General features: G+C 39.1%; 3 protein-coding genes across 3 annotated transcripts; 1 reads left to right on the plus strand and 2 right to left on the minus strand.

Moving 5' to 3' along the window:
• On the minus strand, nucleotides 1-8,557 carry LOC129717271 (uncharacterized). The gene is made up of 6 exons (XM_055667132.1): nucleotides 8,291-8,557; nucleotides 7,858-7,962; nucleotides 5,352-5,515; nucleotides 5,202-5,274; nucleotides 1,212-1,370; nucleotides 1-1,153 (listed from the first exon to the last, which is right to left on the minus strand). The coding sequence occupies exons 1-6, from the start codon at nucleotides 8,430-8,432 to the stop codon at nucleotides 777-779; spliced, it is 1,020 nt and encodes a 339-aa protein (XP_055523107.1). The 5' UTR covers nucleotides 8,433-8,557; the 3' UTR covers nucleotides 1-776.
• Nucleotides 8,558-8,710: 153 nt separating this feature from the next.
• LOC129719600 (uncharacterized) lies at nucleotides 8,711-9,438 on the plus strand. The gene is made up of 2 exons (XM_055670993.1): nucleotides 8,711-8,857; nucleotides 8,919-9,438. The coding sequence occupies exons 1-2, from the start codon at nucleotides 8,795-8,797 to the stop codon at nucleotides 9,411-9,413; spliced, it is 558 nt and encodes a 185-aa protein (XP_055526968.1). The 5' UTR covers nucleotides 8,711-8,794; the 3' UTR covers nucleotides 9,414-9,438.
• Nucleotides 9,439-15,664: 6,226 nt separating this feature from the next.
• On the minus strand, nucleotides 15,665-16,362 carry LOC129719607 (uncharacterized). Its single transcript, XM_055670999.1, has 2 exons — nucleotides 16,086-16,362; nucleotides 15,665-16,025 (listed from the first exon to the last, which is right to left on the minus strand). Exons 1-2 carry the CDS (start codon nucleotides 16,329-16,331, stop codon nucleotides 15,684-15,686), a joined length of 588 nt encoding a protein of 195 aa, XP_055526974.1. The 5' UTR covers nucleotides 16,332-16,362; the 3' UTR covers nucleotides 15,665-15,683.
• Between the last annotated feature and the right edge of the window lie 850 nt (nucleotides 16,363-17,212).

The raw sequence follows: 17,212 nt of genomic DNA on the forward strand, positions 1-17,212 counted from the left end.
ATTCTATTCTATATTTCATTTTATTCAAGTCATAATTAAACTATCTTCTGCTCTGATTTAAAAACAAAATAACTTATTAATGATTTTGCTCGAAGCTTTAGTTAGATATTCTGAGTTTCTATGAATCAAGCAAAGCCTTAGTGCTACATTCCGCTATCGAAACTTGACCTTTTGTTTATTATACGCCGATTTTGCTGCTAACTGTTGGTGTACAGGACAATTGCGGGGCTAGCGCTACGATCTTATCGAAAATAATAGTTTCTTCTGAGCGGGGATAATAACATACGACGACTGACTTGTTAGCATCGTATCTTGAGACCTGCAGGCTAATTCAATGATGTTAGTTTAATTCAATTGGGTTGTTTAACAGAGCGCAATTCCCCAAGCAAAACGTGATTTTTTAGCTTTTTTAATCATTGTCCTTCGATTTTTTAAAGAACAAAATTTGCTCTAAATCGTTTGAAGGACAATTGATGCATGAACGAACTGTCATTATAGCGATTTCGAGCAGTTTTTTATTCGTGATTTGAAATCCGAAGGACAATGAAAGAAAATTTTGAGAATCACGTTTTGCTTAGGAAATGCAGCCCTTTCAGATGATATTAAAACTGCTATCGCTAAACAATCCAATTAGCCATAAAAATGTTTAAGTTTTACACATTACTGGATATAGTATTAAGGAACATAAACAGCTCACAATTCAGTCTAAATAATTGATTTCTTTTAAAGGGACTTAAACCCCAAACGGTCATTCGTCCCTAAATATTACTGTTTGCTTAAACAACCTTTGCCTGCACCCGGAAGCAGCTTACAAATTGATCGTTTTGATCAACCAGTTGTAGTTCCACATCGACTGGAATCGTCGGGTAAGATTTTTCCACCGGTAGCCGCAGCACATACCGTACGTCCTCTCCGGCTGACAAGGGACATTGGGACCCCTCTAGCCAATCGCATGCGTTCTGACGATCATTGGGTAGCACAAATGGAACCGTAATACCTAGAGCCGTTGCGAAAACCACTGGTCGAAGTTCGGTTACTTCTGCCTCTGGACTGAAGTCCACGTTGGCAACAACTTCCTCTCCTCGTGGCAGATCACAAGGCAATTTAGTGCAGCCGACTATATCGACAGAAAATGGTAGAGCACCAGCTTTGCCTAGAAAACGTAGTCACTTAGTTTAATTCACTTCTAACACATATTTTGAATCACTCACATTCTTTAACAGGAACCACATCGGCGAATGCCAACGGAACCAGCACCAGCAAAATCACGAATTGGTTCATTCTCAAATGCAATACCTGGAACAACTGCACTAACAATCGCTTGTCTGAAACTTTCTTAAATAGTTTGTTCCTCAGCTCGGTACCCGATGCTTGTAAAAGTATGTTGCAAACGCGAGCCGATTGACCGCCCGTGTTATCATTAGTGGAATTTAGTTTTTGAAACAGCACTTCAACTTTACCCGTATCTTTCAAGTACCCAGTGCCAGGTGTTCAAAATGCCACTATGGAAACTACACCATTAATGATCTTCACCTAATCTATCATGCCATTCATTGCTTTCCGAAGTGGTTTGTTGCTAATTTAGCGTAACAATTATGAATTGTAATCATTTACACACCTCTGATATGTTTTTGTTATCATTAATTCAACTTCTGAGGCATTCCATGCCATTCCCACCATTAAATGTGGCAATATTGATTTAGTTAACCGGAATTATTAAAATTGATAGATTGAAGTATCTGAAATTAAGCATTTTTCGTAGTTTTTATGATATTCAAAAACCATTTTAAACCTGAAACGCGCGAGAAATTGAAATTGTATTGTATAAGACCAACATTTATTTAAGTTTGGATTGTTCATGAAAAAAAAAGGTAATTTTGTGTAATCTGTGAATTTGTACTTTTCGATAAAAATGTATATACAGATTCTGTAACGTTACTTCAGCCCAAAAATCTGTAAAATACAGATAAATCTGTGTTTGTGGCATCCCTGGTTCGAACAATACCACAAAAGATCAAAGAATTGCTGGTCGCAGTAGTCCATAAAAAACGTAAATAGGTCTATGTATACAAATATCTAGCTATAACCTGGGTACCTTCCTACCTTCCATTTATACTTTATTTATATCTCTACCAACAGACATTATCAAACTAAAGGTACTGGTTATTAATACATAAAACATTGCGAAACAGAGACACAAATTTTATACGTAGGACTCGATGCGATAAATGAAAGTCAAAAGCAGATGACACACGGTTAAAGGGACGTTTTATACCAATAATGGCACTGTTTGCACTGTAGTTGGTGCGACGAAGAGACAGTTGCAACGCAGGTGACCTCCGCAGGGTTCTGGATGGCACGTTTAGGTTGATCAGGCGAAGAATGACCGGGCAACCAATCCGCGAAGTCAAAACATCCGAGACTACCATGACGAGCGCTGTTTCTCGGCGAAGCTAAAGAGTATCGAGCTGGAGAAGCTGGCAGCGATCCTCGTTACGCATGGGTTGCCGCCAGGGAAGCATTCTAAGAGCGTAACGTACGAATCGGCGCTGGATGCTTTCAATGCGGTGGATTGCATTATTTTTTTTGTTCATCTATAATTTATTTGACACGGCACAAATGATTGCATTATTGTAGTGAAGAATCCAGACAGTGGAACAGAATTCCAATGAGGACCGAACAAGCGAACAATAGAGTGTTGTCACAGACTAACAGACATAACACGTCGAACAAATTTTCAATAAAATCATCGTTTGGATGATTCCAGTACTTTACGTTAGTAACACTAGCACCATCTGCTGTCGTGTTCGCGCTGCGTCATGTATTTCGACATCAGCGCCAGCGTTACTGCATGTGTCAAATGGGGAACTACAAAATATGTATGGGATTACATGACAGCGCCCCAGACGACGTTTTTGCGCGATGACTGTTATTCGATTGAAGATTTGAAATGAACGTTTTTTTGTGGCTATGGAGCTAGGCTCCAGTGTTACGTCTGTTAGTCTGTGGTGTTGTTATACATTGTAAATTTCTGAAATCCCGCGTCATGCGATAAATCATTCCCAGTTGTCTAGCGGCTTTGGCAACAATAAACGATATATCACAGACTAACAGACATAACACGTCGAACAAATTTTCAATAAAATCATCGTTGGGATGATTCCAGTACTTTACGTTAGTAACACTAGCACCATCTGCTGTCGTGTTCGCGCTGCGTCATGTATTTCGACATCAGCGCCAGCGTTACGGCATGTGTCAAATGGGGAACTATTAAATGTGTATGAGATTGCATGACAGCGCCCCAGACGAAGTTTTCGCGCGATGACTGTTATTCGATTGAAAATTTGAATTGAACGTTTTTTGTGGCGATGGAGCTAGGTTCCAGTGTTACGTCTGTTAGTCTGTGGATATATGTTGCTTGAATGTAAGATTAGTATCGAGGAAAACTCAATCCTTGACGTGATCGATTCGCTGTATTGAAGACCCATCTAACATGTAATCGAAGTGTAGCATGTAATCTAAGTGTTTCCTAGTGAACGTAATCACTGAGCATTTCTTAGGGTTAAGTACCATGCAGTTTACCTTGCACCAACGTGCGAATAAGTTGAGTTGTTGTTGGAGATAAGTGGCGTCTTCGGCGTTTTTGATTTCGTAAAACAGCTTTAAATCGTCAGCGAACGCAAGACGAGGACATTTTAACGAGTGATGTACATGATTGAAATACAACAGGAACACCAATGGACTGCCTTGGGCAATTCCGGAAGTAGCGATAAATGGTCCGGAAATTTCGTCGCCGATTTTCACTCTGAGAGTTCGCCCCAACAGGTAGGATTCTAACCAGCAAAGCAAGCTACCACTGAATCCGTATCGATCGAGTTTGGCATTCACGATGATTCACTTTGTCGAAGGCAGCCGAAAGGTTCGTGTAGATGACGTCCATTTGATGTCGGTGAACAAAACTGTCGAACACGAAGCTAGTCAAGCAAAGCAAGTTTGTAGCACAGGAGCGCTTGGGAAGGAATCCGTGTTGGTCGTCAGTAATAGTGCGTTAATAATGTGAAAAAATTGGATGAAGAACGACTAACTCAAATAGCTTCGAAATTGCACACAAAGCAGAAATGCCTCGATAATTATCCATCTTCGAGCGATCGCCTTTTTTATGGACCGGGAAGATAAACGCATGTTTCCAGGTTGTAGGGAATCTACCTGTAGCGAGTGACAAACGAAACAAGTGGGTGAGCGGTGTAAGCAATCCAGTAATGCATTTTTTAAGCAGTGTAGCTGGGATTCCATCCCAGCTCGTCAATGTTAATCGAAGCCAAGGAGTACCCGAGGAAAAGGGACGTTATTAGCAGCATCAGAAATCTCTCCATCTGTTGATATTTCGTTGCTGAACACGCTTGAAAATTTCACAGCGAACATTCGGCAAATAGCGGCAACATTATCTGCTTTCTCATCAGCCAATTTCATCGTGGATGGTAAACCTCCCAACAAACAATTTTGTTGTATAACAGCTTGTTGAGCTATAGTTCAGCCGAAATCCTCTGAATAATAGCTTATTAAGCTGTAAATCAACAAAACTGTTTGCCGGGCTGACTCCTTCCGTTGTTCGTTGACGTAGTTCCAAAATTTCTTCGGGTCTGCTCTCAGTTTGCCTTTTATATGGCGTCTGTAATTCGCGTAGCACCGTCGACGAAGTCTTTTGTACTCGTAGTTCAGCTGTCGGTAATGATCACGAAGAACAAGAGCACCTGTCGCTGAGAACTGCCTCAACGCGGTGTATTTCAACGTTTTTAAGCGGCGCAATGCCGGCGATTGCCAGGGATGATATTTATGCGATCCGTTTTCTTGTTTTTGGCACGAACGCATCTATTAAACCGTCCATTACATTTCAATGGAGCTGGGTATTTTTTCGGCTGAGTAGTTGTATACGATATTCATGTAGCGATATGTATCTCTCAAATTAGTAACAGTTTATTATGTTGTTTAGTACTCAAGCAAATATAATTCGCGTATTCTGTGGACTAGTAAGTTTTCGAGCATTTCAATCATATTCAGTATTGAAAATACATAGTAGTAGTAAAACGATAGCAGCGCGGTCTGTAAATGAACCATGGTGTTCACTATCAACAATTTCTGACAGACAGATGGCGTTGTTCACTCAAGTTTATGGCATCAGTAAAGAAACTTTCATTCGATTGAAATTAGCAGTTTATAGCACACAATTGCTTGTTGGTTGGCGTTTACCAGTTCCCAGTGCAATGTTCCTCGCAACTAAAAAAGAGATTTGGGTCGTTACTCGGGTTTGTCGCATAATATTTTCATCGATACATCAATGTGCTCGAACCTACCGTTGGCAGCGACGAACTGACGCGCAGTGTGGCGATGAATTGCAACGCATTGTCCACGTGCAGAGGACAGTTGACTCCCTCGCAGGTTTCCGGTATGATTGTTGCCTTGGTTCTTACGGAGTTTAGGATATAGTAGACTTCCTGCTTCATTGGTGAGGCGATTTCTGTAGTTGTGATGGTTTCAAAATAAAGAATTAGCATTGGATCAATTAATTGCAACATAATCAAGACAAACACTTGTTCATTCATTCTTGCTATACTATGTAGGTATTTTCTAATTATTTAGGTTGCAAATAGTCTAGAGATAATATGGCCAAAGTTTTCAAATAATCTGAGACTGCAGGCAAGTATACGTGAAAACTTGTTTATTATTTCGTCATTGAGGATTTTTTTCATGTTTAACTAATTATTATTGTACTACTAAATTAAAACGTCTAAAAATTGGGCCAGCAGTATAAGAATACTGCAGATTTATTGAAGAACTGATCAAAAACTGGAATTGGTTTAAAAGTCCCGCCGTTTTACCAATTTGTACCGTTTTATGGATACTCCTGTAAAAATTCAGAAATATAGTTCTGCGTCCAAATTTTTCGAAATGAAAAACAAGTTACTAAGAAATTCATTCATTTTACTGAGGATTTTTGAGCAGCCCTGGCGGCACCGCGCCACTGGAAACGACATTCTCTATTGTGGACGGTATGTGAACTGACGTAGAAGTCGCAATTTCAAGTTGAAACCGTGAGTGCCACGATAAAGCTGGGTTTAGAAGCGTTTCTAGCTTGAAAAACGCGTTGCGCACCAATTTTGAAGCCTCATTTATTTTGAATAAATAATAACACCAACTTGAAACTTTTAGGAAAGTTTCTAAGCAATGTCAGGAATACCTGTGATTTTTTTTCTAAAATTTCAGTGCCCCAGAGCATTATGTTACAACATATTGTTTCAAATAGAAATAATTGAAAAATTTAACTTCTTTTCAAAAAAATATTTTTATAAACTACAACTGAGGATGCACCTCCTGTGAAAATTTCATCAAATTTCATCAGATATTTCTAATGATACGCCTTTTTTAAAATTTGACCTAATTTTCAAATGACAATAATGACTCGAAAATTTAATCAAATTCAATAAAAATTGGAGAATCAAGTGCGAGCTCTTGAATTTTTTAATATTTATTTAAAAAAAACTAGACATTGCAATTTTTAGTGATCCGTTTCAAAAATTCTGACCCAATACTATTTGTAACATTCATACATTCGAGTGCAATCAAACTGAAACAAACGCCAAAAACATTATTTCGAGTCTGGCATCCGAAGTCCCTCCCCCTTGATGTACAGTTTGATTAGTTGAAATAAAGAAATAGTAAAGTAAATAACATGTTTTGTATTTTGTTTGCTTTTTTTCCAAGTTCGGAATACACCCAATGTTTGTTTTAGGGATAACTTTTAATTTCCGAGTCCCGCACACTTATTTCCGTCTTAACTGTTCAGTAATTTTTATTACGGTCGCGTTCAGTAAACTTGAAATTTTCCTGATCAGAATGATAATTTCCTGAAAAATTACTGATGTCGGTTAATTTTTTTTGCCGAAATACCGTTCAATAAAATTCACTTGATGAGTTCAGCAAAAAACATTGCTGACCCCTTCAGTAAACGAAAATATTATTTGTACTTTTTTATAGTTCAGTAAATACTTTACGATCTATCAGCACTTATCCAGATGTTGCTGAAAAACCTCCAATTGTTTTACTGAACTTTTGTTTTTTTTTTTGTTTACTTTACTGTTCGATAGTTTTTCTGCATCTGTCAAAACAGAATCGCACATCAGAAGTCCGCCATTTTAAGATTTTCCGAGAAGTTTTGTGGCTGTGTTATTAAAAGTGCTCTACGAGCCATTTGGACAAAAAAATCAAAAAACGGTATCGTGCTTTCAAATTTACCACCACAGTAGATTAATTAACTCGAAGCCTTTTAATAAATAGTCTATATATTTATAGCCATGATAAACACCGTATAGTTTTAGTCGAATGTGTATGAAACATAATGGTCTAAACAATCCGAGATACCTGTATAAAATTATTCGTTTGTAAATTTTTGCTGAGCCATCTTCTTTATTTGACGTCTTAGCAACAAAGAAAAAATACCGAACGCTCGCCAAGCAAATGAATTATGTCACAAAATATCAAAAAATTGGTCGCAGTGACGAAAATACCCAACACGAAAAAAAAGCAAATGAATTACCGAACAGATTACTGATGGCTCAGCTGTTGAAAACTCAGTAAAAAAATTGCTGAGTTCGGTAAAAGAAACTAAGTGTGCGGGAAAGTGAAAAGCCATACTGGCCATACTATTGTTATTCTAACGAATTTATCCTGTTGTTTTCCTCATACTTTCTCTTCATTTGATGTTTTTTGTATGTTGATGAAAAACCGTTATCATTCAAATCCAATGTTTACTTCGTAGAGTCAATGCTACGCAATCTTATTCAAGTCAAAATGTAAACTTACCGTTGCCATTGAACTTGACGTCAACTGTTACGTCGGTGCCACGCGGTAATGAGCAAGGAATCGAGGAACAACTGGATAATTGCACCGAGATGATATCGTGTACACCTGTAAAATGCAGAGCAAACAACTGATAAGTAACAATATAGTCTTGCAGTTGTAATTATGTGTCTGGATTGTCTACATTTGTCTACTACATTTGTCTACTCAAACCGGATTCCAATCGAATGATATTAGTTCAAAGGCTAATTTCGACGCTAACTACGTCATCGATCGGTTATCGACGTCAAAAAAACGCTGCGTCAGTTTTCTGGGTGACAACGATCAATCAACGTGACAGCTGGAATGTTGCAATTCTTCAAACTTCATAACAGGTTCATAGTTAAGATCGTAGTTTGGCTCAGCCAAACTAAAAACGGATCCAGAAAGTACTTACCACAATCTTCAATAGGAAGTTCTGCTTTGGACACCGGATGCTTAACTTTTTCCCAGGGCCATCGTTGCCAACGGGGAGGTAAAAATGTTGTTGATGTCTGCACCAACAACACTATATAAATAATACCAGTAATCCACCTCATTGAGTCTTCTGTTCAATATTATAATTCACCATAAACTGTTAGAATCTTCAGCGGGTTTCTTGTCTGTTCAACGTCTCTTCAATGACTGCACTGATAATCTAATGAACGGACTAATTTACCTACACGAACCACCGCCGCACTGATAGAAGCTATAGATATGAGTAAAAGCATTGCGTGCATGAATTCATCGTGAATACGGCACTGCCTGTGCATCATTTTGCGCCAATCGTTCCATCGAAACATGAAACACTTCGCATTAAAACTTCCGGATGAAAGCTTTAAAAGCCGGACTTGCGGAAAAAAACCATCACATTTTCTCAGTACAATTTTCCCAAAACCCACAACATAACCCTGTTGGAAATATGCTGTTGGCACCATTTCTTATCATTGGTTTCGTGAAACTGTCCCTAGCTGATGAAATTTCGGTTAGTTTATTTTTATTTTTGATAAATAATTCAACTTCTAAATTGAAACTATCCTCCGCAGACATACGACATGCAGCTTGTCAAGGTTGAAACCGTTGCTGGATCAGAGCAGTACTTCGAGTACAATTACACCCTGGATAAGCTATCTGAGATGAGCTTCAAGATTTCCGGAAATATTCGCCAGCTAGTAATAGCGGATAACCGCTATGAAATCTCGATGAAACTCAGTCGAGCAGAGTTGAGTGACGCCGCAGATCCACCAGCCTATGAAGAACTTATAGAAGTTACCAAACCACTGTGCGAGTTCCTCAAGTCTATCTACCGAATGTACTTCTACGAAGATCTGAAAGACATCAGTAACTTTCCGCACTACGACACGTGTCCCTTGCCGGTGGCTGATTATTGGTTTAAAGACTACGCCTTCGAAGGCGAAAGCTATCAGGCGTTCATGAGCGATGGTCGTTACAAGCTCGAGTGTTATCTGATGCAGGAAGGCGTAATCGCCGGAGGTGCCGTCGCCAGCATCACCATCACACCCATTGCAAAAACTGAATAAATGTTTTGAATAGTTTCTGTTAATAAATACATTCTGAAACAATTTATCCGTAGTAATCGACGATTATTACAATAAAGCTATACCACAGACTAACAGACGTAACGCTGGAACCTAGCTTTATCGCCACAAAAATAACGATCATCTCAAAATTTCCAATCGAACAACAGTCATCGCGCGATAACGCTGTCTGAGGCGCAGTCATGCAATCTCATACATATTTTGTAGTTCTCAATTTGATACATGCACGTATACTAGCGCTGATATCGAAATACAAAACGACGCGCGAGCACGGCAGCAGATGGTGCTAGTGTCACTAACGTAAAGTACTGATATCATCCGAACGATATTATTGAAAATTTGTTCAAGGAGCTATGTCTGTTGGTCTGTGGTTAAACAATACATAACACACGTAACTCATAAAAAAAAATAAACTCAATTTAGCGGGAGCCGTGAATTCCTTTTCGAGCGAAGGTTATGGCGTTTTAAAAATACATTTTGGTATTAGGTTCGCGGACCTTTTCCCGAACTTTTCCGATTGGCTTTCAAATGTTTATCGATTCCCACTGTCTCTACTCACAGGTTTTCCTACTGATAGTCTATTCACCAGCTTACCAACGACAAGCAATCGACGGCATCAATCTACTTCTAAACCATGCTCATAGTTCAGTTGATCACTAATTTGCGTATGGTAAATCGCCAAATTTGATATTTATGCGTAGTGACAGGTAGGTACTGTTTGCACAAAGTTAGAGAACAACATAAGTAGTAGTCGAATTTCATCGTACTTACCCACTACTAGTCTCTTTATTTTATTAAGAACAACTATTAAATTCATGGAAAAAATGTTGATATGTTAATCCCACAGACTAGCCGACATAACGCAGGGGGTTGACCAGAAACTACGTTTCATATGAATTTTTGAAAAATGTATGACTGGATCAAATCGATATCAGGAGTAACCAGTAATGAGAACGTGGCTCTTGGACAGACTATAAACACATAGTGGCGTCTCCAGGTAGCTTAGAAAGGGAAAACGTTAAGACATAAAGCCTGAGAAAACTTTTCGTTTCAATTATTACGTGTCATTGACCACTGTATATTTCATTGGAGATCTCCAAACCGCTGGAAACGTACCCACAACCCTCCTTCCTCGCTGAGAAAGTCATCAGTTAATATACAATCGGTGTACAAAACTTTGTTACATTTCATAAGTAACATCAGTCATTGTAAATTTCCATCTAACAGTTGTTAGCTTACTGTTCTCAAGCTTTAAGTCATTATTTCAAATAATACCATAGCTAGACAACATACTCTATGTAAACAGTGCAAGTGTTTTGGTGTATACTGATATAATTTTGTTGTGAATGTGAATTCCGCAAACTGTACCGTTTATTATAGCTTGGCACAATCTCACCCCAAAAGGGCTCGAAAAGTGTACAGTTTGGAAAAACATTATTTTCTGAGCCAACACAGGTTCAATGCATAATATTTCCTCAAAACATTGGGAACGACATTCTAACGTACCTACTGAGCAGTAAGTTGATGTGATTTCTTGTTCGGGTTGGTTTGCCTGGGACATTTTTGGATAACGTTATTTGCGCATGTTTTTCGCCCTGTACTTTGAAACATTGTTAAAGTGAAGCAGTTCGCTGATATTATTTATATTCCATTTGAAGTTGTGAATAAATATGTCACGTTTCATAAAGTGTTAAATTTGAAGTATTAGATTTTAGAAATCACAAGTAATTTAACATACAAACATTTGGCTCAATCTCACCCCCGTGGCTTAATCTCACCCCGGCAAACGGTACATGGTTCATGTGTCTGCGCCAAACACCGTTATCTAGTTTGCCGCCAAGGATTGAACGCAAAATCCTACACTTTGCACGCCAGCCCTCCGTATTGCACCCTCCAATGCGATGTTGAACAATAAGTTTGACAGCCCGTCTTCCTGCTTCAAACCATCTAACGTCACGAAGGAGTCCGATATCTCACCGGCTACCCTGACGCATGATGTAGAGCCTTCAAGAGTGGCACGTATCAGCCTAATTAGTTTTGTTGGAAAACCATGTTCGAGCATAATTCGCCATAACTCATCTTAACTGTATCGTACGCTGCCCCTAAGTCTATGAATAGATGGTGCGTCTGCAGGTTGAGTTCTCGAAATTTATCGAGGATCTGTCATAGGGTGAACATTTGGTCCGTAGTGGAGCGTCCCCTTCAAAAACCACATTGGTAATCGCAAACAAAGGTCTCCGACAACGGGCTCAGTCTATGGAACAGAATTCGGGAGAGAATTTTGTAAACAGTGTTGAGAAGGGTTATGCCCCGATAATTACTGCAGTCCAGACGGTGGCCTTTCTTGTAAATCGCAAATATGAGACCCTCCAACCAGTCCGAGGCAATTCTTCATCGAACCACACTCTCAGCATGATTAGCTCTTTAACTGCTTTCTTAACCTCGTCCATGGATGCTGAGTCCACAGCTTTGCCATCATCCTCAATCACCATCCTGCTCCTTTCGACTACGGTGTTTTCTTCACCATTCAACAGCACACAAAAGTGTTCCTTCAAACGCCTGGCCAGATCCGTTCTATCGGTTATCAGGTTCCCCTCCCTATCGTTGCAAATGACAGGGGCTGACACGTTACGGTTCCTGATTCCATTTATCTTCTTGTAGAAGCTTCTTGCATCATGCCTATAGACAAGCAACCTTCTGCCTCCGCAAGAATCCGCTCCCAATGCTGTCGTTTCTTCCGACGATGGAGTCTTTTTTCAGCAGCTCTAGCTTCCCGGTATCTTCCTACGCTCTGGCGAGTTACAGCCTTGGATAAAGCGCAGTAAGCAGTTCAAAAAGGAATTCATTCTCCTATCTCAATCCCATGTAAAATTCAGGCACTGAATCAGGCAATCAAATTTCTTCTGGTAGCTAGTACGCAGCTAAAAAGAAATCATAAACCAAAAGGGAAAACAAAGTTCACTTGCTGTGAACACTGCTGTGAAGCAAAATGTCACTTGTTCTTGCACGGAATAAGGAGCACTGACAATATTCAGTTACTGAAAGAGTCAGGCAGTTGGTTGGTCGTCTCACACCCAGCGATGCCAGATAGAAAGACATTTAGCCTACATTCAAAATATTTTTCACGTTATAGTTACCGGAAAAGTTACGTGGATTAATATTGCCCGCTGCAGCTGTTTTCAGGTAACTGTTCCACCTTTGAACTGAAGCTGTGTGAATCCTGTAAGCTCAAGTCTCGAGTTTATTAGGATTTTACGAAAATTCACTTATTTGCAAGCCATCCAGAAATTCTGTTTTATGTTCAAAATCAGACAACAGCTTCGCCATTTTGATTTCTGGTTCTTTTCGCACAGAGAATTCACTCGATACATCCTGTTTGACGTTGTCAAGTTTACGTAGGTAGTACGTGATTAACCATGGTATGCATGAGATTTTCACGTAGATGTTATGTTTGTCACATAAATCATGCAAAATGACAGGACATGAACAAGTATTGGAACTTTCACGTAACAATAACGTGAAAAATATTTTGAGTGTACGATGAAGACATCTATTTTTGTGACGACAACGTGAAGACATTGGAGAAAACATGTGAAGACATTAAAAAATATGTGAACGACCCGAATTTTGCATTAGTGCATTACTGCCGGTACCCGCATAACTGTCCTATTATGATTTTTGTCCCTTTCGAGTTATCATCGGGAATCGACTTAACTGTTACCATATTTTCCGAAAAAAAAAACTGAAATTGATACTTTTATATGGAAAAAACATGGAGAAAATACCAAGTTGTGTTTGTCCCATATTGAAAGTACCCGCATTACAGTCCCATGTCATAGTGTTAAAAACTGTGAACATATAACTTTGCTCCAGATTAGTGTATATCGGACACTTTAGGCATATAGAAGTATGTCATTCAATTAACTATACTAATGTTGTTTTTCTGTAGTACAATCTACGTTGCTAATGATACTGCCGGTCGCTGGTTGAATTTATATGTGATGGGACAAAACATGCGAGTACTTTTGAAATGTACCCGCATATCTTGTCCCATATTGTTTTTTTTCTCGAATTATGTAACGTAAAACCGATTCCATCGATGGTTTTTTGTTCTCAACGTTAAACTTATGGTGCCATGAAACTGTTCTGGCGAACGGTGAATATCATTTGGTTGGATTTTCAGAATCTCTCATTGCATGACCGTGAACGATGCGTTTGAATTATTTCATCGGAGTGTGACAGCACGTTTCAAGGAGGAAATTCTAGTCTATTTGAAAGGGCGCTGTGTTCGTTGGAAGAGAAAATTGAAAAAGATTGACTGTGATTTTCACAGAATGCCGGTGGCTAAAATGATTTTTATGACCCCTGACGCTTAGAACAAATTTTCAACTATATATTTTTCTTGAAATTTATGGAAGAAATTAGATTTATATTAATGCAAATCATAAGCAAAAAGAAATTGTCAGATTGGGCTCCTTTCGGCTCTCTATGTTTTTCTAGTTTACTGTGCATATTAATGATATCAGGTCACTAATATAGACAGCAGGTAATGGAAAAACTACATAAAATTTGTCGCATTGAAAATGACGGCAATCTACATGTACCCAATACTACAGGCAGATAGTGTAGTATTGACATAGACATTTCCAGTTGTCATTTGAAAAAATAGTGTTACTATCAAACATTTCGAAGATTTTTGTCGAGTTTTTACCATAAATCACAAACAAGAAGTAAGGTCTCTTGGGGGCCATCCACATACCACGTGGACAGATTTTAAACGACATAGGTCTTAGATCGATCTTTGCAGAATCGATCTTTTCCTTGTCAGTCTATGGATTCATGGATCGATTCTTCATCTCGGGAAAAATTGAAAAAATCGTTTTTTTTGCACACGCTATATGCTAGCCACGCACGCTATAGAGCAAGCGACACACGCTATATAGGAAACCACGCACGATATATAGCAAGCCACACACGCTATAGACATGCACAGACACACTATAGACATGCACCACATGCAAGCCACGTACGCTAGCCACACCCCCTGTATAGTTAGCGACACACACTGTAGATATTCACACACGTTATACATGTCCACACACTAGGATTGGGCGATCTTCAGAAAAAGATCTTTGTGATCGATTCAGTTGAGCGGTCAAAGGATCGATCCACCTGGAAAATCTGAGCCGAAGGCTCGATCTCTGTAGGATCGATCTTTTAAATCACTTTTTTGCGGCGCTGTGGAATACATACTTACTAATTTTAACTGAGGTTCACAAATGTTATAACACCGTCGGTGGTTATAATGCACAAAAGATAAAATAAATTGTTGTATCATGTTTGAAGGATTGTTAAAGGAATATATCTGAAATTTAACATCATTTGATAACTTCTATAGAATGTTTTTCAGCGAATCGATACCTCACACTTGCTTGTGGATTGTGACACATGGTAGCAATGATTATAGGAGAGACCTATAGTGTGTGATCAGCGCCATTTTTTTATAAATTGAATTGTTTGCAACAGTGTACATAAGAACAAATAATCCATTTTTCATGAAAAATCAAAATTATTTGAACAGATTTCAACGATTACAGAAGAATAGATGAGCAATTTGTCTCAACTCCAGCCCCCGACGAGACGTATAAAATGTTGTTGGAGAACGCGAGAGAAATTTGGCTGATGACAGCTGAGTCACTAACAAGTCGGCCAACTCGTCCAAAATCCAGTCGACTCGCCATATGCAATACCAAAAAATTGGCCAGACGAGTAACTCGTCGCTCACCTCGTTTACTGTAATGGGCCCCTATAACAAAAAATTCCCTGTAGCAGCTGGCAGAAAACATACGGGGTGGTTCAACTTTGAACACTGATTACTCGAAATAATGTTTTTGGAGCTCGGTTCGATTTGGTTGCACGTCAACCATATCTGCTAGTGTCACCAGTTGTATTATGGGCAGAAATGATGCATGATGATGTCATAACCGCACGCAGCTATTTAAAAGCTGATAAGACAATATTGGAAATGGTACACGATCACTGCCAAATTATTAAAATTAAATTATCAAATATAACATATGACTTTATTGAATTTTGGGTTGTTTATAAGCGAAATGTTTCTTTTCTATGACAGTAAGCCAAGATCAGTATTCTTGCTTTTGGAAACACCTAGTTTAAAGAAAATGAAAGCTTCTCCTGAGCTGATAATTTCTGATCTTGAGGCCTTAAAACAAAAAAAAAAACAAAACACATTTAAGCCCAGCTACGTTGAACTCTCATATACGCTCGAAGGCGACATTGAATAACCCCTGCTTCGCTCAGTAAATCATATGTTAGCCTCCAGTAGCCTTGCGGAACAACTGGTGGTATCCAGGACGGATCTGGTGCAAAATTTCGAACCCAGTATTTTCCTTTAGGGAAAGGACAGAGATCATCGGCACCGACATGGGGCATGTTAGTATAATTCGCCCATATATGCTGATACTCCCGGTAGTTTTCCCTCATCACTGCACAAACTGTTTTCTCTGGAATCTTCATTGGGTACTCATTGAATTGATTATTGCCAAGCGTACTGTATGCAGCCGCTACGCGGAACTATAGAAAATTACGAAAGAACGGAAAAATCATTTTGTAACGGTTAGACCAAATACTTACTGAGAACCGATCGTCCAAATCCTCGAAGAGCTGCGCTGTACCGTTCAAAACGGCTACGGTATGGTTGTATTTTTTGACACGTATGTTTGTGATATTGAGCATAGGGCATTCGCCGACTTGTTCGATTAGTTGCAAATCTAGTTCCATTTTATGTGCTGTGGTATGACCGATGTAATACTCAACAAAAAATAGCAGCAGGACTGCGGTGTATCTCGATAGTGCCATGGTTAGCGAGGGAATGGCCATATTAGCAGCAGAAAATGCTGTTTTTCAAACAATAAACATGTTGTTGTATCTATTGACTAGAGGCTGTGCATGTTTTTACTACAGATTAGTGATCTGAGAATAGTGTTCGACATTGGAACGAAAAGTTAGGCTCGAGTTTACATACAAACACACGCTATATACACACAAAACGACACAATATTTACTGAGGCAATATGGGTATTCATGTCGAGCTCGTAAACAAATACCCAGCCGTAAAAATACTCACCTCCATTGACGAGTAATGGAAGATACACAGTTTATGGCTGGGTATTCGTATACGAGCTCGATGTGGAGACTCCTAATGTTCATTGAGAACCTTTACGGCATACTAGCTGGAAGCATACCCCATTGTGCTGTATGGTGAGCTTAAGACGTTTTTTTTTCTTCATCTATAATTTATTTGACACGGCACAAATACAATTTAATGTTTAACGGCGCCAATTATATCTGGTAGCTTACTTTCTAAAGTATCTTAATAACTAAAAGCAAATTTTTTATCCTCGCTGTCGACTACGAGCTGAAACTAAATCTAACTTAAAGCTAGAATGTTTTGGATTAAAAGCACTGATTTGTTGTTTGATGGTTTTCCATCGCCATAGGTAAGCAGCATATTGAATATGTTCCGCTGCTGGGCCAAGATATTACGGACTGGCATATTGGGTTGTCTCCCTCGGGACCTGAGAGTATCGTGCGGGTCTAGTTGCTGTTTCCGGATCCGGGGTCTTAACGTGTTCTTGTCGTTTAGTTGGATGTAGGCGGAAGGGAATAGGATTAAACTGGGGCGTGGATGGATTTCAGGAAAACGTATATAAGGGACATGTAGGATAGGTCACGGCTCGCCAAGACATCACGAACAGGAA

The sequence above is a fragment of the Wyeomyia smithii genome, chromosome 1 (genome assembly GCF_029784165.1).
Source record: "Wyeomyia smithii strain HCP4-BCI-WySm-NY-G18 chromosome 1, ASM2978416v1, whole genome shotgun sequence".
Lineage (NCBI taxonomy): Eukaryota > Metazoa > Arthropoda > Insecta > Diptera > Culicidae > Wyeomyia > Wyeomyia smithii.